Here is a 22,124-nt window from a genome sequence, read left to right as displayed (position 1 = left end):
TTTCCATTATCTGTCTATCTGTCTATCCGTCTGTCCATCCATCCATCCATCCATCCATCCATCCATCCATCCATCCATCCATCCATCTCATCTCACAACTTCTTTATCCATTCTTCTGTTGATGGCCACTTAGGTTGTTTCCAGGTCTTGCCCACTGTAAATGCTGCTGTGAACTTGGGGGTGCAGGTATCTTTTGGAGTTAGTATTTTTGCTTCGTTTGGATGTATTCTCAGATGTGAAATTGCTGCATCATAGGGCGGTTCTATTTTTTTCTGTCCGAGGGAACTTCATTCTGTTTTCCGCAGTGGCTGTGCTGGTTTACAACCCCATCAATAGTGCACAGGGGTTCTTCCTGTTTTTCCACATCCTCGCCAGCATTTATTGCTCGTCTTTTTGATGATTGCTGGAGTGGAGCTATTTGAAATATGTGAAAAATGGGAGCCCCAGTGAGACAAACATAGGTCAGGGGAGGTTCTGTGGCGATTTATCTCCTTTAGTCCCTGCAAGTGTTCTACAAGGATCATCTTTTGTGCCACTTGCAGAGGAGGAAACTGGAGCAGCAGGAGGTGAAATGACACTCTCAAGGATGCCTGATTTGTGAGTGGAGGATCTCAGATTTACTCCTGGCAGTCTGATCACTATCTCCTTCTCTTCAGCACCATACATTAGAACAGAAACATGGCCTATGGGAGGGGTTCATTCTGTACCTTCAGTGAAGGGTATCTCACCAGCATGTGGGATCCATTGAGGGAGCTGCAGGTGGTCAGGGTGCCTTGAGCTGAGTGGTTTGGAGGAGGTGGTAGGAGATGAGGTTGGGATTGGGGCGGGGGCTGGATTCGAGAGGTGCCCAGGGAGCCTTGCCAAGGAGTTTGGGCTGTAAGCTGTGGGAAGTGGGGAGTCACTGAAAGATTTAAGAAGTAGTGACACGATGGAAGTTTGATGTTGGCATGATAACTCTTTCAGCAATGAGGAAGGAGGGCTAGAGGAAGGAGAAATTAGAGGAAGGACGAATATTGGGTCCCCATAGGTGAGCCATGCTGAGAGTGAAAGGGCCATATTTAAGAAAGTCTGCGAGTTCCTGTTGTGGCTTAGTGAGTTAAGAACTCAACTAGCATCCATAAGGATGCAGGTTTGATTCCTGGCCTTGCTCAGTGGGCTAAGGATCTGGGGTTGTCTCAAGCTGCAGTGTAGATCTCAGATGCATCTCGGATTCTGCGTTGCTGTGGGCTGTGGTGTAGGCCAGCAGCTGTAGCTCCGATTCAGCCCCTAGCGTGGGAACTTCCGTATGCTACAGCTGCAGCCCTAAAAGACACACACACACACACACACACACACACACACAAAGAAAAAAAAAAACTTGAGAATGATTCATTCCCCATTCAGCAAAGTTGTCTGGAGGGCCTGCCCTGGGCTCTGAATCCCTGCCTGTTCAAGCAGAGGCCACGTGGGCAGTGTAGCCTGGCCATCAACACCCACACTCCAGAGTTAATCTTCCGGTGTTAAATCCTTCCTCTGCTTGTGTGCTATGTGACTTGGGTGAGAAAGGGAGTCACCCCAGGCCTCAGCTTCCCTTCTGTCAGATGAAGGTTGTGATAATAGTGTCCACCTGTTAGGGAGGACTGAGAACCAAACAAAACACTCAGTTACTTTTAGCTTTTGTGACTGGTCCTCTTTCTCTGTTAGGGAAGGCAGGAAACAAACAAACAAACCAGGGAGTTCCTATTGTAGCTCAGTGGGTTAAGAACCCAATATGGTGTCTGTAAGGATGTCAGTTTGATCCCTGGCCTTGTATTAGCCACAGACTGTGGTGAAGGTTACAGATGAGGCTCCGATCCAGTGTTGGTGTTGCTCTGGCTTTGGAACAGGCTTCCAGTGAAGCTCTGATTCTACCCCTAGCCTGGGAATTTCCATATACTGCAGGTACAGCCCTAAAAAGAAAAAGAAAGAAAAAAAGAAACCAGAAACTCCTTAAATTATGTGCATCCCGGGGTTCTCTTAAGGGAAGAACAAAAAAAAAAAAAAAGAGAGAAGAAAGCTCTTGAAATGCCCCCTGGGACTTCAAATCCTAAATTTCTAATGGACAAATGTTCTTGATTTGCTGCGATTGTTAATGTGTAAAGTCCCCTTCCCAGAAATTTCTCCAGCTGAGTTGGGCTGCTTATGCCATACTGCCGGGTTGCTGTGGCTTGAGCCCCAGGAGGTAACTTAGCAGGTTTCTGTTTCTTTTAGGGGGCTTACCCCACCTGACCATCTTTATCCCCAGCTCTGGTGGGGACACTTGGCCTCAGATCTATTAAGAAGACACTGGGGCTGGCTCCATGGTCTCTATTCCCCCTGACGGTCCTTTGTTTGGTTTGAGATAGAACCTCAGGGACCTAAAAGGCTCAGGCAGCCCCAGGGAGCAGGGAGCAGGGAACAGGTCACCGGAAAAACAGGATGACCCTCGACTCCAGCTTCTGACTGAGTGGAAGGGCCTCTTTCCTCCTGCTTGACTGCTATTTATCCCTCAAGGAGGCACCTTGACCTTCTATTCTTTGGCCCTGGGGGAAGTGATGAGCTCAAGCTGGGCCCCAGCAGTTCAGCCCAAGGAGGACACAGAGGACCCATCCATCTCTTGAATCTTACCCTTAAGACTCTGGGAGAGTCTGCAGATGACAGTAATGGGGAGATTTCCTGCAGTGCTATTGTAACAATAAAAAATAGCTACCACCTCTTGACTATCTACTATCTTTCCAGGCATGAGGAAGGAAAATAAAGGGTTTAACTCATTTAACACTTGCACAGACCTCCAGGTAAGATCCATTGTCATCACTCATGGATACCAGTCAGATTCATTTTCTCTGCGCCGCAATGGAAACTCTTGCTATTTCTTTTTTTCTTCTTTTGTCTCTTTGGGGACACATCCTTGGCATATGGAAGTTCCCAGGCTAGGTGTCGAATTGGAGTTGTAGCTGCTGGCCCGTGTCACAGCCATAGCAACTGGTGGCATCTCAGCTAAGTCTGCAGCCTATATCATAGCTATGGCAATGCTGGATCCTTAACCCACTGAGCAAGGCCAGGGATCCAACCCATGTCCTCATGAATACTAGGCAGGTCCATTACTGCTGAGCCACAATGGGAACCCCTATTTCTTTTTTTTAATGGCTACATCTCCAGCATATGGAAGTTCCCTGGCCATGGATTGAATCTGAGCCACAGCTGCAACCTGAGCTTTAACCCACTGTTCTGGGCCGTGGATCGAACCCATACCTCCACAGTGACCCGAGCTGCTGCATTCGGATTCTTAAACCGCTGTACCATGTGGGAACTCTTTTTTTTTTTTTTTTTGCCATGCTTGTGGCATGTGGAAGTTCCTGGGCCAGGGATCATACTTGTGCCACAGCAGTGACAAGGTAGGATCCTTAACCCACTGAGCCACCAGGGAACTCCCTACTTCACTGTCTACAAGGTTGACTCTGGCCCCTGGCAGACTTCAGTTCTTGCCTTGGTAAGTTACCTCTCTTCTCAGAGCCCTTGTGACCTCAAAACTTGCATCTTCTATTCACACTGGCTTCTTTGTCTGAAGAAAGCCTGATACTTCTCTGCCTGGAGTGGGCTGGGTCTGGACTTTCTTGGAAGTAAGACCCTTTGGGGTGGTGTCCCTTCTCCCCTGCCTAGACTGGTTTAGTCATTTTTTTCCCTCTTTTTAGGGCCCACCCTTGGCAAATGGAAGTTCCCAGGCTAGGGGTAGAATTGGAGCTATAGCTGCAGGCCTACACCGTAGCCACGGCAACTTGGGATCCGAGCTGCATCTGAGACCTATACCACAGCTCACAGCAATGCTGGATCGTTAAGCCACTGAGCAAGGCCAGGAATACTAGTTGGATTCATTACTGTGTCCTCATGGACACTAGTCAGATTTGTTACCTCTGAGCCACAACAGGAGCTTCCTCAGTGACTTTTTGCCTTTTTTTTTGTCTTTTTAGGGCCACACCTGCATATGGAGGTTCCCAGGCCAAGGGTCGAATCGGCGCTATAGCTGCCAGCCTACGCCACAGCCACAGCAATGACAGATCCAAGCCACATCTGTGACCTACACCACAGCTCATGGCAACGCCGGGTCCTTAACCCACTGAGCAAGGCCAGGGATCGAACCCGCAGCCTCGTGGTTCCTAGTCAGATTCGTTTCTGCTGCGCCACGACGGGAACTCTCCTCAGTGATTTTTTATGTGGTGAATAGGATTGTCTGACGCCACTGGTTTTCCCTTTATGATTTCTTAGGGATTTTGATCCTTTGCCAGTAGATGATTAGAGCCTTAGATCTTTGCTCAGGACTAGGGCCTCAGTCTGTCCTTGATGGATACTATTTTACACTGTTTATTAAGCTCTGTGTGCAGGCTTGGGGCGAGGCAGTTTCCCTGTATTCCTGAGCCCATTTTCACTCCCCATCATCCAAAGCCGTAGCTGCTGCTTCAGCTCCTGTTTACAGAGGTGCCCTGCTTAAGTCCTCACAGCCAACTAGTGGCAGAAGTGGGCCTGGATCTGGATTCTCGGACTCCAGAGCCCACGCTCTCTTAACCAGGCTCTATCCTTGTCTTGACACAATGGGGCTGGAGAGTGTATATTGTATCAGGACAAGTTCCTCCTGACTAAGGGAAAATCCACTTAAACCTCATGATGGGAACGCTCCTTCCTGAGAGTCCATGCTTGCTTTCTGATTCAGAGCCCATTCGTTTTTCTCCCCTGGATTCACAACCCCCCCCACTCCCCCAACATCCAGATGCCTCTATGCCAGGGTCAGGTGCTTCAGGGAGAGTGACTTGTTTCACTGGTCAAGGAAGAGTTAATTTGAGATATGGGCAGCTGCATGAGAGTACTGGGTATGATGCTGTGGTCCTAGGCATGGACCTTTGATGTTGTCATGGTGACCAGGGCTGCTATTCTGCAGATAAGGGGAAGGCCAGAGATCTCAAGCTGTCAGACCTTCTCCCTACAATCAGGAGATATTGGTTCATTTGCATGACCCATGAACATTTCTCAGAGTTGGAACATTTACCATTCTCTTCTTTTGTCAAGTCCCAAATCACTCACTCATTCATTCATTCATTTGACATTTAATTGATTGCCTGCTGTGTGCCAGAGTCAATGCTAAGTCCTGGGGACATAATCGTGAATAAAAGGCAGACATGGTCCCAGATCTCTTGGAGCTGGTAGCCAGGATGGCCAAACATCCCAGCTTTTGTAGTTCTGGAGTAATCTTGAGCAGTGCCTCCATTCCTCTCAAAAGTGTCCTGGTTTGAAAGATAAACTCTATGGTCACCCTACTGATTGATAGCAGGGGAGGCAAACTTTATACATACAATCTCACAAAAATGTGTAAATAAGACCAGATGAATGATGCAAAGGTAAGGGAGCTAGAGCTGTGAGGCATGGGGAAGCACACCTGACTTAGTGGGATGGAGATTGTGAACAGAAGGAGCTGAGTGTCAAGCCCCTGTGGTGGTAGGAAGCCAGGATGTCTGGGGACTTGAGAGAAGGGGAGAACCATTAGCAAAGGGAAATTGCTAGGCATTTAGGTTGGAGATGGGCAGGGGTGAAGCCCTGCAGGGCCTGATGTTAGATTTTATCCTAAGAGCACTGTGAAGCTAAGACTGTTTCAGGCAGTAGGGTGATGTGATCTGATCCATCAGTGCATTGCCATTTTGGTCCCTCATTTAAACCCAGAGCATAGCAGTGGTAGTTGTAAGCTGGTTTTAAGTCATTCATTCATTCATCAACTTACCATTTATGGAGTGTCAGTTATGACGCTTTGCTAAGTGTTCTGCTCTGGATTTCTGAACAGATTTATCCTCAGAGGTGCTAAAACTCAAGTCCTGGAAGAAGCCTTTGTGTACCCTCCATGGTGGGTGGTGCCCGGCTTGGCCTGATAGCATCAAGTATTCACATTTGCCTCTGTGCTTATTAGACTCTAGTGTCTAATCATCATTTTCTCACTTGTCTCTTTTCCAGAACTGTGTGGGAACTTTTTGAGGTTCAATCTATGCCTTTTATCTATGCACTCCTCATGGCTGGTATAGTGGCTGGCCCATAGAAGATGCTTACAGTTTGAGGACTGAATGAGTGGTGTGTGTGTGTGTATCTATTTTGGAGCTAAGAGCCCTTCATGTAGAATCTTTTAAATAAATTTTTTTTATTATAGTTGATTTACAATGTTCTGTCAATTTCTGCTGTACAGAAAAGTGACCCAGTCATACATACATATATATATATATATATATATATATATATATATACAGTCTTTTTCTCATATTGTCTTCTATCATGTTCTGTCACAAATGGTCAGTTATAGTTCCCTGTGCTGTATAGTAGGACCTCCTTGCTTATCCATTCTAAATGTAATAGTTTGCATCTACTAACCCCAAACTCCCAGTCCACCCCACTCCCTCCCCCTCCCCTTTGGTAACCCTAAGTCTGCTCTCCATGTCTGTGAATCTGTTTCTGTTCTGTAGATAGGTTCATCTGTGCCATATTTTAGATTCCATATATAAGTGATATCATATGATATCTATCTTTCTCTTTCTGACTTCACTTAGTATGAGAATCTCTAGTTCCATCCATGTTGCTGCAAATGGCATAATTTTGTTCTTTTTTATGGCCGAGTAGTATTCCATTGTGTATATGTACCATGCCTTCTTAATCCATTCATCTGTTGATGGACATTTAGGTTGTTTCCACGTCTTGGCTATTGTGAACAGTGCTTCAGTGAATATACAGGTGCATGTGTCTTTTTCAAGGAAAGTTTTTTCTGGATATATGCCTAAGAGTGGGGTCGCTGGGTCATATGGTAGTTCTATATTTAGTTTTCTGAGGACCCGCCATACTGTTTTCCATAGCGGTTGTACCAGTTTCTATTCCCACCAACAGTGTAGGAGGGTTTCCTTTTCTTCACAGTCCCTCCAGCACTTGTTATTTGTAGATTTATTAATGATGGCCATTCTGACTAATGTGAGTCATTTAGAATCTTCACAGAAGCAAAGCAGAAAGTGATTTTGTTTCTAGGCACTTGAAGACCTTGCTTTTCGGTCTGGTTGTCAAGAGTACTTCTATGTTCTTTATGCAGAAGTAGTTCCCTTGGTGTTTACAGCCCCGAAGCTTTCTATATTTAGGAATGTAATGATTTTAAGGAGTGGATGGCACCTGGGACATCCATTCAGCAGCCTGTAGAAATCCTTGCTGTGAGCAGAGTGCAGAGCCAGACAAGCCTTCTCTTGCCCTGCCCTGAGCTGTCTCTTCTTCCAAGAAGCCTTTTGTGGAGGATGTTTGGGCCACAGCCAAGGCAGCAGGTGACCTCTGGCGAGTGCAGAATCAGGTTCTTTGTGCCCAAAGACGCAGCTCTTGCAAATTGAAGCCACTCCCCTGGCTGTTGCCCTGAAGTCGGAGGCACTGCCCTTTCTCCAGCGAAGCAGTCGGGCAGAAGATTATTCAATGTGTGCTAGATCAGGCCTGCAGCCCCTGGCCTGTCTCTACAGGCTCCCACTTCATTATTATTATTGTTATTCTCCCTGGGGTTGTTGATTCCATCACTGTTTAGTCAAGAAGATCTAAAGCTTTTAAGCCAAAAATTAAAGACCTAATGGCAATTGGCATGACACTAGAAAGATGAATTTGCAAATAAGTCCACAAAAACTCCCATAAAAATAAAACAAAACCCCAGAAGTTGAATGCTATGGTATCCATATTTATCTACAAATGCGCGTGTGTTCCTTGTTCAAAGTGAAGCAAAAGTCTCATTTAATGAGATTTTGATGGTGTGTGGCTTGTACAATTATTTTCATTACCCGTAATCAAATGTATTCATTTACATAACTAATATTTACTGAATGCCTGGCATGAAGCAAGTGCTGTGTTAGGCCCTGATGATTAGAAAAATAAAATTTAAAAAAAGGATGCAGGATGCTCACTCCCTGTCCTTCGGAAACTTCCAATCCGGTATTCATTGTTTCAGTAGCTCCCTTTGTGGTGTTTACTGTGGCCAGGCATTGCTCTAAATGCTTTGTGTTTATTGAGTCATTTAGTCTTTACAGTGATCCTCCAAGGTAGGAGGAAGCAATTTGCCCAAGCGTAAGTGGCAGGTAGAACTGGGCTTTGGACGCAGGCAGTCTGGCTCCAGAATGCGTGCTTTTTCACTACGATGCTCTACTCCTGGTGGGGGAGACCAGCGTTTGCTTGGGTGATTAGAGTCCACTGTGATTGGTGCTTTGTTCACCTGTGAGAAGGACCTCCATTCACCTGTGGGAAGACCGCAGGACGATTCTCTGTTGGTTGTGCTCTAGAGGGACATGGCTTTGCATCGTCACAATAAGGTGTTGAGCTGGCTCAACATATTCTGTCTGCAACCAAAGTAAATGATTTATCATTCAGGTCTGCAGTTCAGAGTTGCTTATCCATCTCTATTGAGAACATATGTTTTCCCTTCATTCTTGGTAGAACTGGGCAGAAGAGACGGCAAGCTTGTTGGTGAAGGTTAGCCTTACCAAATAAGGGAGGAGTTAACCTTTTGTTCTTTGAGAAATGAGCATCAGAAGTACAAATGCCTGCTTCTCTGTGTTGTCCTTTTTCAGGTGGAAGAAGGTAACATAACAGATGAGCTTTAGGAAGAACTTTGCGCTTTTTTTTTTCTTTTTTTGTCTTTTTGCCTTTTCTAGGGCTGCTTCCCGAGGCACATGGAGGTTCCCAGGCTAGGGGTCTAATTGGAGCTGTAACCGCTGGCCTGTGCCACAGCCACAGCAACGTGGGATCCGAGCCACGTCTGCGACCTACATCACAGCTCACTGCAACGCCAGATCCTTAACCCACTGAGCAAGGCCAGGGATAGAACCCGCAACCTCATGGTTCCTTAGTTGGATTCGTTAACTATTGTGCCATGACGGGAACTCCAAGGAAGAGGTTTGCAAGCTAGACAGGGAGAAGGCCAGAGTTAAAGGGTGAACTTGTAACAGTGTCAGCTCTGTGGCTTGCTAAGTGCTACAATAGCAGGAAAGTTCCTTGGTTTTTTTTTTTTTTTTTTTTTGGTCTTTTTGCTATTTCTTGGACCGCTCCCGCGGCATATGGAGGTTCTCAGGCTAGGGGTCGGAAAGTTCCTTGTGATTTCCACTGTTTCACTTCTAAAATGAGAATAATAGTAGGAGTTACTATTACAGGGTTTTTGTGAGGGTTGAAAATGCTGGCTCCTATGAGTATATTTATGAGTGCTCCAGAGCTTTCTTTGAAGAAATCTCCGAGATTGTCTTTATTTCCTTGTCTGCACCCACGTGAAACTGTAATTGTTGGAGAGATGTGCTGATGGTAGGAGCGGACACATTTTCTAAGGGGCCACGGGAAATGAAATATTAACTTGGGATTACTATTGCTCACTCCAGAGTAAGGAAGAGAACAAGTCAATAGCTACAATGAAAACAAGGTAGCAGAAGTTTCTCTTTTTCATGATGTTATTAATCATCGGCTAAATTTCAAGCTCTCTCCAAAGCAGTGGTGATGGAAAGAATGGTCATCTTGGGTTTAGCTTATAGGTCAATGAGTCAGAACTCCCGTAAATGCTCTTGTAGCCCAGTAAGAAAAAGTCTTCCCCCAGAAATTGGATAGGTTCATCTTTGATAGGAATAATCTCAAGTGCAGAGAGAGTGGGGAATACATCAAACATTTTCCTCAGGACCAGGGTGGTTTTTCTCTATCAGTTGGCACATTTGTTATTCAATCTGTGCAGGTTGAGTCCATACTGAGATGAAGGGGTGACAGTTAGTTACTCTGAAAGTTTACTGATCTTATCAGAGCATGCACATGTATCCCTGCTTCCTTAGTGGATCTGATGCTTTAAATATCTCTCTTATTTCATCCTTCCATGATAGTCAAAGTCAGAGAGAAAATTAATTCTACATTGTAAGCCACAATTTGGAAGGCAACATGGCTTGGTCCCACATGGTGATGTTTGGCTAGGTATGCCATTGGTGTAGACCCAGGTGCTAAGGAATTGAGTTTTAGAGCATTTCCTCCCAAAGAATCAACTAGCAGTAGCAAGGAAAGCTGCTAGTTCAGACTCTAGGCTCTGGATGTGCTGTCTAGCGTCTGGCTCAGGTTGGGTTTCTCTGTCTTATTTTTCAAACAAATTCTCTTCTTATGCTGCCCAGTCTGCAGGTGACCTTCACTTTACATTTATAACCAGGCTGTAAAGCTCTGATGAAAGCCTCCTGCCTGGATCCCCCTGGAACCCGGGAAAAGGCTAATATTTGCATATAACTTGATACCCAGGACAGCAGGAAAATAAACACCTGCATCATATCCACCATGGCATTGAAGGTGCCTGTCTCTTTGCCTTTTTATGGCTTTCATGAGCTTTTATTTGCGGGAGACTCCGAGGGGGTGAGTGGCTTAGGAAGGCACTCAGGCCAGCACAGGCCTGATGGCCACCCTGGCCACCTTCCTCAGTGGAAGGTGGAGACGACGCGTATGTCAGTCCCCCTCTCCCTGGACCTGTCGTAGATGCCTGGGGTGTCCCAGCCTGGGAGGGAGCCAGCCATCCTGCTCTCCAGAGGCAGGGATCTGGGCCAACAGGTCTGAGATGGGGAGAAAGAAGGACACAGAGGGTGGAGCAAAGCTACCTTCTAACATTTAGGATGATCATCTTCTTGTTGACAAAAGGGTCCACTTGCCAGCTTCCCTGGGCACTTGATGTCCACCGTGGGCAAGGCAATCACTAATCTATGTCTCATGCGTTCCGTGGCGATGCCCACCTTATGGGTCACCATGGGGGTTAACTGAGTTAATCTGTGTACTGGTAAGGACCTAGGATTCCTGTTATTATTAATGTCGTTGCATAAGGAATGACAAGGCACACTGCCTGATGTCATATATACATTAAAAAATTCTGGCAACAACCCTGCAAGAACAGGTCTCTCATTTTATAGATGAGAAAACTGAGGCTCAGAGAAATTGAGCACCTTACACAGACTAGACAGTTGCACTTGATCTATGAACTGCAAGAGGAATATAAGGGGTGCTTATATGCTCTCTTTTTCTTTCTTTCTTTCTTTCTTTCTTTTTTTTTTGTCTTTTTGCCTTTTCTAGGGCCGCTGCCGCGGCATATGGAAGTTCCCAGGCTAGGGGTCGAATCGGAGCTGTAGCTGCCAGCCTACACCACAGCCACAGCACTGTGGGATCTGAGCCGCGTCTTCGGTCTACACCACAGCTCACGGCAATGCCAGATCCTTAACCCACTGAGTGAGGCCAGGGATCGAACCCGCAACCTCATGGTTCCTAGTCAGATTCGTTAACCACTGTGCCACGACGGGAGCTCCTAAGTTCTCGTTTTGTACTGAAGTAAAGTCTTCTTGGAATGAAGAAGTGCCTTTGCTGGGGTTGCTTCAGAGTTCCTTTTTGATATCCTCCCACTGTGGTTTGACGTATGTTTTACGATGTGGCTTTGCATTTGGACATAAAATAGCCCCTCCCCAGCCCCTAGCACATTCACTTTTGCTGCTGTGAAGTATTTATGTATGTGAAATGCCTTTGAGCAGGCGAAAGAGAAAGCAATGTCAGTGAACAAATGAATACCATACTTCCACTTCTTCTTACTTGAGGCCCTTCAGCCATAAATGTGTGAGGAAGTGGAAAGGGGCTACTACCCTGCTGTCAAGGTTGTGAGTCATTTAGGGGCACTTTTAAGTTGAAATGAATGTGGTCTGCCAATTGCCTTTCTCTGTCTCCCAGGGGCTGTGGCTTTTCTGTCCATTAGTGGCTGAAAGTATGCCCACTTTGAATACATTTGTGAAACCACTTTCCAGACCCCCTCATCCTGCCTCAACCCTTAGCTAAAATTTCCTTGATAAATCCCTTTACCAACTGTGCCCTCTCAAGATACAAATGCCGTAGACCTAGAATCACCTTTGTGCCCTTGGAAGGGGTCCTTTCCTTTTGTCCCAGCAGTGTAAGCTGTTAGCAAATTGCCTACACATTCCGGCTTACGCCTGCCCTACAGTCCAAGCATAATTATTAACAAAGCCCATTTCACTCTGGAAATGTCCTGGTTTGGACAGTAAATCGAACCATCACCATGGTTATTAGCGTCCGTGCATATGGCACCGATTGGTTGCATTCTTCAGTCTCAGACAAGGTGAGTGATTACTGCTCCACCTTTGTTTGTCTTCCTTTTTGGTGCCACATAAGGAAACAGAGAAACAGATTATCTCACTGAGTACACAGATCACAGGAGAAAAGCCTCAGACAGTTAGTGGTCCCCTGAGGGCCATCGCTCATCCCAGGGTAGCACTAACACTCAGGATGGTGTCTCGTGCAGCCCAGAGCAGTGATTTACGCAGCCCAGCATGGCCTCATGGGATGATAGCATGGGGTGGGGGGGACCTTGATGGGGGGGGCCTCCAAGGGCTCTTTAACCCCCCTTCTCTTCTTTCACATCAACCTTAGACCTGCCTCATTTTGTGAGAGGCTATGGATTCTCTGTTATACCTTTCTGGTTGTCCTAATGCCTGGGGGGTGGCAGGAGGGAGGAGGCAGGAAGGACAGATATTCTTTTACGTGTTTCTTTTCCAGTTTTCTCGAGATATAATTGACAGATCACATCGTGGAAGTTTAAGGTAGACAATATATTGCTTGGACACGCTGGTATATTACAAAATGATCACTACCTGGGCATGAGCTAACACCTCCACCCCGTGGTAGAATTACCATTTCTCTTTCGTGGTGAGAACATTTAAGCTTTTTCTTAGTAACTTTTGATACAATACTATAGAATATGGTCTTACTAATTATAATCACCATGCCGTGCACTAGATCCCCAGAACGTATTCATCTTAAAACCAGAAATTTGTACTCTTTGACCAATATCTCCTCATTGTGCCCACCCTCCAGCCCCTGGCAACTACCATTTATGTGCAGATCTTGTCCTCCTTGAAGTCAGCACACCGCCACCATCACCTTCTCCGCTTCCTTTTTTTTTTAATAGAATAATCATTATAATTCTTTGTATTGGATTACTTTCTTATGTTTGTCTGTACTGCAAAGAAATAAATTGCTTTCCTCTCACACTCTGGGAAGATCATGTGCATGCATTTATTATTTTAGTTTGTTCACTCATTTATTATTGATCGAAACAGTCATTCATTTATGAATCGTTTGCTGGGTGGACACTGGAAATTCTAACTTATGGGCTAAAAGGGAAATTCAAAAGAGGAGGAATTAAATTTTAAAGTGATACCTTCTTATTTCTCGTATGCTTCCCCAGAAGCTTGAAGCTCTCACATCTCATCTAATATAATTTTTTCTTTTTGGTCCTCAGAAGACCTCTCTGAACTTGGTAGTGGTTCAACTTGGAAGTGAACACATGATGCTCATTAAGTCTGAGATTGTGGCTTAAAATGATGCTGATGCCGGTCGAACCTCTACCCTATAACTGATCGCTTAAGCCAGGCTGTGCAGGGCTCAGTTTCGTCATTTCATGATCTGCGTGCTCGGACACTTCTAGTGGGCTGGCTTATCTTCACTTTTGCAGCCTGAATGGAAAGAAAAAAAAAAAGGCTTAAAAGCAGAGGCATTTAATTTAAAAGGCTTTCCTTGAGTTTCTAGACAGTACTTTAGAAAATTAATAAAGGTAGAACTATGAATTCAATCAGAAATATTCTTATTGAGTTAAAAATGATGCTACTGATTTGGGTGATAACAGTCCATTTATACTGCCTATAGTCTATAGATATATAACCCTGAGTTTGCTAATTCATTTTAATTCTGGTTGTTTGCTGGAAGTTTTCTGACCTCTAAGATCCAGATAGACTCAAACCTCATTCCTGGCACAGCAGATCCTCTAAAGCCTTTCTAAGAGCTTGTTGACTTGTGAGTGGCCTTATTTTTCTTCTTACTTTGGTTCTAAATCACCTTTTGGCCCACTGTGCCCATCACAGACGGCCCTTATATTTAAAACCATTTCCTCAAGGCATTTGTTTGTATAGCCCACTTTACTGAAGATGTAGGGGAGTGAGAGAGGAATTTACATCACAGATGTGAAGCAAGTTAAAATTGAGTTTCAGAAGTCCTGGGCATTGTTTTGAGTTCAGCTGACTCTTCTTTCTCTTTCGCTTTTCTCTCTTCCTCTTTTTTTTCAGGGCTCTCTCTTTTCTCTCTCCGCTTAGTGTACAGAGTTCTCGTGATAGTTCAGTGGTTAACCAATCCGACTAGGAACCATGAGGTTGCGGGTTCAATCCCTGGCCTCGACCAGTGGAATAAGGATCCAACATTGCCGTGAGCTGTGGTGTAGGTTGTAGACGTGGCTCGGATCCTGCATTGCTGTGGCTCTGGCATAGGCCGGCAGCATACAGCTCTGATTAGACCCCTAGCCTGGGAACCTCCATATGCTGCCCTAGAAAAGACAATACCAAAAATAAATCAACCTTTCCCCATCTTTATTTATTTATTTTTGAATTTAAAATTAAAATGCTGAGCTATTAAGCTCTAGCCAGCTCCAGCAGCCAAATAAAGTTTGGTGCCTCCATTGACATGTTCAAAGAAGAAGAGGTCCCTTCTTACATTCTTGGACAATGGCAGGGCTTTTCCATCTCTAGCTGGAGGTGAGTTTGAGGGTTGGGGAGGACAAGTGTGCTCTGGGTACCAGATGCAGAGGAAAGGGCAAAACCATGGCTTGGGGCTGGTGAGGGCTTGAATTCTGGCTTCTCCACTTCCTGGCGGTGTGACCTTGGGCAAGTTACTTAACTTTCCTTGGCCTGTTTCTTCATCTCCAAAGGAGGGGGTGTAATGTTACTTTCTTGCAAGTTGTAAAAAGGATAAAATCAAATAACACACAGGTGGAGGAAGGGATAAAACAAACACTTCTAAAGCACCTGCCTCAATGCAGACCCGCGACAAATGTTAATTTCCTTTCCTTTCAACTGATAGACATTTTCCTTGAGGGTTACATGTGTAAACGTTAAATATTTATAAATTGCATATTTTTTTAAAAAAGAGACTTGAAAAGGAATCTTACTTTGGATTTTTGATGAAACAAATAATTATCCCTGCTTGTCTTGGCTGCAAATCTGTATTTTTATATGCAGCACTGGGTCTGCTTAGGATGTTTCTGTCCAGTTTTCAGCACAGTGAGACTTGATGGAACCCAAACTCTTTTTGCAGCTTCATAGATGTTGTTAGTATTAGGTGTTGAGGGTATGGTTTGATGCCATCTAAGTGACTGGGGCCTAGAGCTGTCCCTGAGGGACTATTTCCAGGTGGGCGCATCAGAGCTGAATAGATAATGAGCATATAAACACTACTGAAGGCCTTGCTTTGGTCTGATGGCAATCACAGTGTAGGGAAATGGATGTTTTACCAGCAGAAAGGACTCTCCATCTGTCTTCTCTCTAAAGCAGAGACCTGCATAGCCTCCAGCAAGTAAGTGATTGATGTCAATTAGGCCGATTTAAACCACCAACAAAGACACCTCCCATGCACCTGGATTTCAAATTCTGGGATGCTGCGGTTTATGTTCAAAACAGTGGCCAATATAATATTTCATGTTCTTAGAGGCAGGAATGGATCAACTAAAGACTTAAAAGAGACTCTTTTTCTCATTGTCCAGTCAGTTGTCCAGGGGGATTTGCTAAATCCAACCAATAGCCTGTTTTTTGGACAACCCACCAGCCATGAATGGTTCTGCATATTTAAAGGGTCGTAAAAGGGAAAGAAAAGAAAAACATGCAACAGAAACCATATGTGGTCCACAAAGCCGAAAATATTTACTTATCGGGCCTTTTATGGAAGAAGGTTGCTGATCCCTGGTCTGATGAGTTGAACTATTGCAGATTAATGAAGGCAAAACATAACAATGATTGACTTTTTCAGTTGTAATCTAATTTGTGGCGACCACCGTGTGCCTGTTTTAACAAAGCTTAATGGGCATTATTTAGGATAAATATAATCACATTTCAATATTTAATCATGTCTGGCAATATCCACATGGGGTCATTACAGTTTTGTTGAGGGAATGGAGTCCCTATTTATTGTTCTAGAAGCAGCTCCTATTTCCGACACCTCCCTCTGAAGCTCCACCTGTCTCTTCCTCACCACAGCTCACCTGGTTGAGGTCTCTTCCTACTCCCCCCGGCCTGAAAGAGGTTGGCAGGGGCCAGGAGGGGAAGGGCTGCTGAGGACTTTTCCACCTTATTCTGTGCATTCTGAGAGTAGGAAGGATTTTTAGCAAGGGAGTGTGTGATCAAAAGCCACTTAAATATAGGGGGTGCAGAAGTATAAGCCGGGGGTATCCTCAGGGGCTGCCATGCACAGCCTGGACCTCCTGGAAGAAGTGGAGCCCAGATTAGACCCTGAAGGATGGCACTTTTATGGGAGTGAAAAGCAAAGGTCCGGAAGGATGAGGGGCTGTCTCCTAGAGTGTCCTGCCCTGGGTTGGAGGCTTTTACAGCAGTGTAAGATGAGGTTGGCTCATCCATGTGGCCCGGTCATTGGGAATGTCAAGGTGTATGAAGTTCCAAATCGAGGAGCTGGCAAGGAGTCATTGTCATTTATCTTTTATTTGATTTTATTTTGGTCATTTATTTTTTTAAAAAAAATTTAAATTCTTGGAGTTCCCGTCGTGGCTCAGGGGTTAACGAATCTGACTAGGAACAATGAGGTTGCGGGTTCGATCCCTGGCCTTGCTCAGTGGGTTAAGGATCCTGCGTTGCTATGGCTCTGGCGTAGGCCGGCGGCTACAGCTCCAAGTAGATCCCTAGCCTGGGACCCTCCATATGCTGAGAGATCGGCCCTAGAAAAGGCAAAAAGACCAAAAAAAAAAATTAAATTCTTTATTTAAAGTGTAGTTGATTTACAATGTTGTGCCAATTTTTGTGGTATAGCAAAGTGACCCAGTCATATACATATTTATGTATATATTGTGATATATATATAAATTATTTTTCTCATGTCTTCCATCATGCTCTATCACAAGAGACCGGATATACTTCCCTGTGCTGTACAGTAGGACCTCATTGCTTATCCGTTCTAAATGTAATAGCATCTACTAGCCCCAAACTCCCCATCCATCCCACTCCCTCTCCCTCCCCCTTGGCAACCACAAGTCTGTTCTCTATGTCTACAAGTCTGTTCCTGTTTTGTAGAGAGGTACATTGTGCCATATTTTAGATTCCACATATCATATGGTGTTTGTCTTTGTCTTTCTGACTTACTTCCCCTAGTATGAGACTCTCTAGTTGTATCCATGTTGCTGCCAATGGCATCATTGTCATTTATTTTAAAAGGAGCTGTGTGTGAGTGTGTGTTGGTGGACAGTGAAATGATCGTCATGAAATGGGCTACTCTTGGTTACACCTTGCCCCAGTGCTGGGCACTGGACTCATTGTATTGCAGGAATCATCTCATTTGATCTTCTTGACAACTCTGGGGAGCAGGGGGAAGGTAGTATTCTTCCCAGCTTGCAAATGAGGACATTTGGGCTTAGAGAGATTAAAATCTCTTGCCCGAGGTTCTGAGGTGGACAATGAGCAGAGCCCTGACAGTCTGACCCAGGAGCCCAAGCTCTTAACTCCTGAAATCAGCTCTATGTAAAGCAATTCTAACAAAGCAGAAAAGGGAAGGGTGTAAAGGAACCGAAATCCTACCTTCCACGAATGACTGCTTTAGGTGCCAGAGCTCTCAGACATCTTTCTGTGTGTATGCACAACAAGACATGTGAATTTTGCACAACCTGTGTCAGCACTGCATAAATCCTATGCCTGCAAATTTACATACATGGCAGCCTACTATATGGCCTAGTTTTTTTTTTCCTATTTCAAATTAATTATCTAATTTTTATTAAGTGAGTGTATGGTGTTAAAAAAATTCAACCAAGTAGGATTTAAAGATCCAGTTGGCTTTACGAAACAGTTTATGAATCAGGAAGTTTCCTGTCTAGGAACTAAAGGGTACTCCAAGGAGTTGTACAAGATGGAAGGTTTTTATAGGAAGAAGGATGAGGCAAGGGAGCTATTATCAAAAGAAAAGAAAGGACTTTTTTCTTTTTTGGCTGCCCATGGCATATGGAGTTCCCCAGCCAGACCAGGGCTGCAGTTGTGGTTCCACACACTGGATCCTTTAACCCACTGTGCTGGCGCTTGAACCTGCATCCTGGCACCGCAGAGATGCTGCTGATCCCCTTGCAACACAGTGGGAACTCCAGGAAAGGATTGTTTTGGGGTCGGGACATCTTCTTTTGGGGGCAAGTAACAGCAGGGATTTTATCATGCAAATTGCCTCTTTTTCCTCTGGGGCATGAGGCGGGTCCGTGAGACCTCATTGGTGCTGACCAGAAAATTCCAGACGGGTTGATTAAGATTATATTTCTGGATGGACCTAGAGAATATTATACTTAGTGAAGTCAGTCAGAGAAAGACAAATACTACATGATATCTCTTATATGTGGAATCTAAAGATAATGCGAACGAGTCTATGTACAAAACAGAAACAGACTCACAAACACAGAAAACAAATGTATGGTTACCAAAGGAGAGAGGGAGGGAGGGACAAATTAGGATTAACAGATACAATAAAACAGATGAGGAACAAGGGTTTACTGTATAGCACAGGGAATTATATTCAGTGCCTTATAATAACCCATAATGGAATATAATCCGGAAAAAAAAACCAACCCTGAATCACTTTTCTGCACATTGAAACGAACACAATATTGTAAATCAACTTCATTATAAAAAAATACATACATCATTAAAGTTCAGTGTAACATACTTCATTAAAAAAATGTTTACAAAAAAGATGACATTTCTGGGGAAGGTCGAACCTGCCGTCAAGTCAGGTATTAAGTCCAGGTTTGACACCATGGGCTTTGGTATAAGTGGTGCCATTTGGACCCGGGCTTATCTCTTTAACAATCGTGTTTCACTTTGTGACGCTCCCCGCATCCACATAGCGCCTCCTTTATAGAGCATTGCGGGTTCTTGAGCAAGGAAATCATTTTCTTGGTACACTTTTTTACTGACTCTCATGCTTTCCCTCTTTCTCTGCAGCATGCCCTTGACGCTGACAACGCAGGAGTAAGCCCAATAGGCAACTCTTCCAACAACAGCAGTCACTGGGACCTTGGAAGTGCCTTTTTCTTTGCTGGAACCGTCATCACCACCATAGGTATCCATGCGTTTGCCAGTACCTTTTCCTCCGCAGGGCCTTCTGAGTCATGGCACTCATGTCGCTCGAGGTTTTGTTCTCCTAGAATTCCTGGCAGCTGCAGCCTCCAAGGAGGCATACAAAGCACTGTCAAGTGTAGTTGTGTGGTGGCTTTCCGTAATAGGCAAAGCAGAATGAGGAATCTCATTTTTCACAATGAAACACTAGGGAGCCTTTACTTTGAAGGGACCTCGCGGAAAGATTAGAGTAAAAAATCAACCTCTGAATTGGTCATTTGAACTCCCAATTGTTCAGTTGAGCCCAGACTCCTTTAAAATATTGTACTGTTGGAGCTACTGTTGTGGCTCAGTGGTAAGGAACCCGACTGGTAACCATGAGGTTGCGGGTTCGATCCCTGGCCTTGCCTAGTGGGTTAAGGACCCGGCATTGCTTCGAGCTGTGGAGTGGGTCGAAGACCAGGCTCAGATCCTGGGTTGCTGTGACTGTGGTGTAGGCTGGCAGCTGTAGCTCCAATTCGACCCTTGGCCTGGGAACTTCCATATGCCTCGAGTGTGGCCCTAACAAGAAAAAAAAAGAAAGAAATGTACTGTTTATTAAAGTTATACCTGAAAGAACCAAACTGTTTTACAAAGTTTGTTATGAAAAACAGCGTCTCCACCCGCCCCCTCTTTTTTTCACATCCCCTGGGGCAATCCCTTTCACCTCTTTTGCTTGGTTATTTTGAGATTCACCTTCATGTCTTTAAATATCACGTGTGTGTTGCACTTCCCGAATTTTGCTTTAGACATGATTTCTCTCTCTCCTTCTCTTCTTTTGTCTTTTTAGGGCTGCACTTGTGGCATATGAATGTTCCCAGGATAGGGGTCAAATCGGAGCTGCAGCTGCTGGCCTATGCTGCAGCCACAGCAATGCCAGATCCTAGCTGTGTCTGTGACCTACACCACAACTCACGGCAATGCCGATCCTTAACCCACTAGGCAAGGCCAGGGATCGAACCTGCATCCTCATGGATACTAGTAGGGTTAGTGTCTGCTGAACCACAATGGGAATTCCCTAGAGATGATTTCTTGACTTCCCATTGGAATTAGTTCTTACTTCCTCCCTACCCTGCTGTAGAAGGGCTCCTTCCCATCCTCCTAGCTTCCCAAGGTAGGTTAATTTGATCAAAAGTGGACATTTGCATTTTTTGGGTAGGTAAACGCTCTTTACAACTGATCATAAGGTGATCTGTGATTATTTCCTTCCTGTACCCATTACTGTCTTATTGTATTTGTATGTGCCTTTTTTTTTTCCTCTAATATTTGGGGTTAAATGATTTGTCATGGTGGTTAGCTTTATAATTGCATATAATAGCCTTACTGTTCTATTCTTTAAACTTTATCTATTAGTTCCCTGTTATGGGTAATGACATCTCTTTCTCCACCACACAATTTTAGTTGGCCCTGTTCTTTTAATGTTTACTTTTACATTATTAAATATGCATATGCTTCTATTAGATGTTTGCTCACTTTAAATAATAACTCTTGGCTCTCAGCTATTACACATAGTCAGGGAACTTTGGCGTCTCAACTTCCGCTATCAATTATTACTCATTGTAGCATTCTGTTACGTCAGAGTATATGTTTTACATTCTCTTCTGTTACCTGCTGGCCAAAAGGATACTCCCTTTTGTTTTAGTTGTAGTTCTTACAGTTGAATATTGTCAGGGTTCATCTTTAGTTGTGGTTTTCATCATGGTTTTGCCATGGTGGTTTTTGCCACCGCCACTTCCTTGGCTGAAATTCATCTTCAAGTAGTTGCCTTAAGAATGGCTCCTGGATGGAAATTCTGTCAAATTGGATTGTTATGGTCATTATACAACTACAGGTGTGATACATTTATTTGAGTAATAAAAAAAAAATAAAGAATGGCTCCTGGGATGGAGTTCCCTTGTGGTGCAGTGGATTAAGGAGCTGGCATCGTCACTGCAGGGGCTCGGGTTGCTGCTGTGACATGGGTTAGATCCCTGGCCCAGGAACTTTTGTTTGCTGCAGATACGGCCAACCCCCCCCCCAATCCCCCCAAAACAACGGCTCCTGGGAGCAGTAGTCCCTGGGTTCTTATTCAAAATGGTAGCCTTACGCTTGGAGGGCAGTATGGCTGGAAATGAAACCCTTGACTCACATGTTCTTTTTTAAAGATCTTGTTGGTGTTACTCTCCTTTCTCCTGATGTCTTTGTTGCTGCGGAGAAACCTGATGGCAGCTCAGTTTTTTTCCCCTTTTATAAGTGACTTGATCTTTTTGCTCAGCTACTGGAAAGATTATTTCTTAATCTTTCATCCGGTAACACTAGCAGGTTTTGTCTGTTTTATTTCAGGAAAGTTTTCTTCGTTGTCCTCTATAAGCATTTTCTCTGCTGTATGGTTTTGGTTCTGTTTTTTGGGAATTCCAGTTGTATACCTATGGTCACTTCTTTGCCCGCTTTCTATGTTTAATATTTTCCTTCTACTCCTTTTTAATCCTTAAAAGTTTGTTTTTAATTTGTTGGTTTTATCCTTATTTCTCCGTCTTTGTGTTTTTCACGGTGCCTACTCTGTCATGTCCTTCTTCCAATTTTATTTGTGTGTGTGTGTGTGTGATCCTTAGGGAATCGTTTTCTTTCCTATTTTTCCCCTGAATTCCATTAGCTCAGCTCACATTTCTTCTATGCTTATTATCTCACCATTTCCTCCTTGATTTCTTGCATTTTTGTGGTTTCTCTATGATGATTCTTACAGGTGATTACCTCATAGTTGTTTACCATTTTTGTCTGATTGGGGCAATCTTTTTTCTGCTGAGTGTCTCATTCGCTGGTAGGTTTTACTGCTTTTTCACATTTAAAAAAATGGAAACTTTATATTTATACTGGGCCAGTATCTTTTTAAAATACTTTATGCTAAACAAAATGGATATTCCTGGACCAGGTCTCTGCTGAACA

The 22,124-nt window shown here is 44.3% G+C and overlaps 1 protein-coding gene across 1 annotated transcript in view; it reads left to right on the top strand.

The window, feature by feature from the left end:
* KCNK10 (potassium two pore domain channel subfamily K member 10) overlaps positions 1-22,124 on the top strand; it is a 75,937-nt gene that overhangs the window by 5,238 nt on the left and 48,575 nt on the right. Inside the window, exon 2 of the mRNA XM_047797258.1 lies at positions 19,050-19,167. Within this exon, the coding sequence (XP_047653214.1) occupies positions 19,050-19,167 (118 nt within the window). The remainder of the gene's footprint in view (positions 1-19,049; positions 19,168-22,124) is intronic.

This window comes from Phacochoerus africanus, chromosome 9 (genome assembly GCF_016906955.1).
Source record: "Phacochoerus africanus isolate WHEZ1 chromosome 9, ROS_Pafr_v1, whole genome shotgun sequence".
Lineage (NCBI taxonomy): Eukaryota > Metazoa > Chordata > Mammalia > Artiodactyla > Suidae > Phacochoerus > Phacochoerus africanus.
Note: the sequence above shows the minus strand (reverse complement) of the source record. Positions and strands in the feature narration are given on the sequence as shown.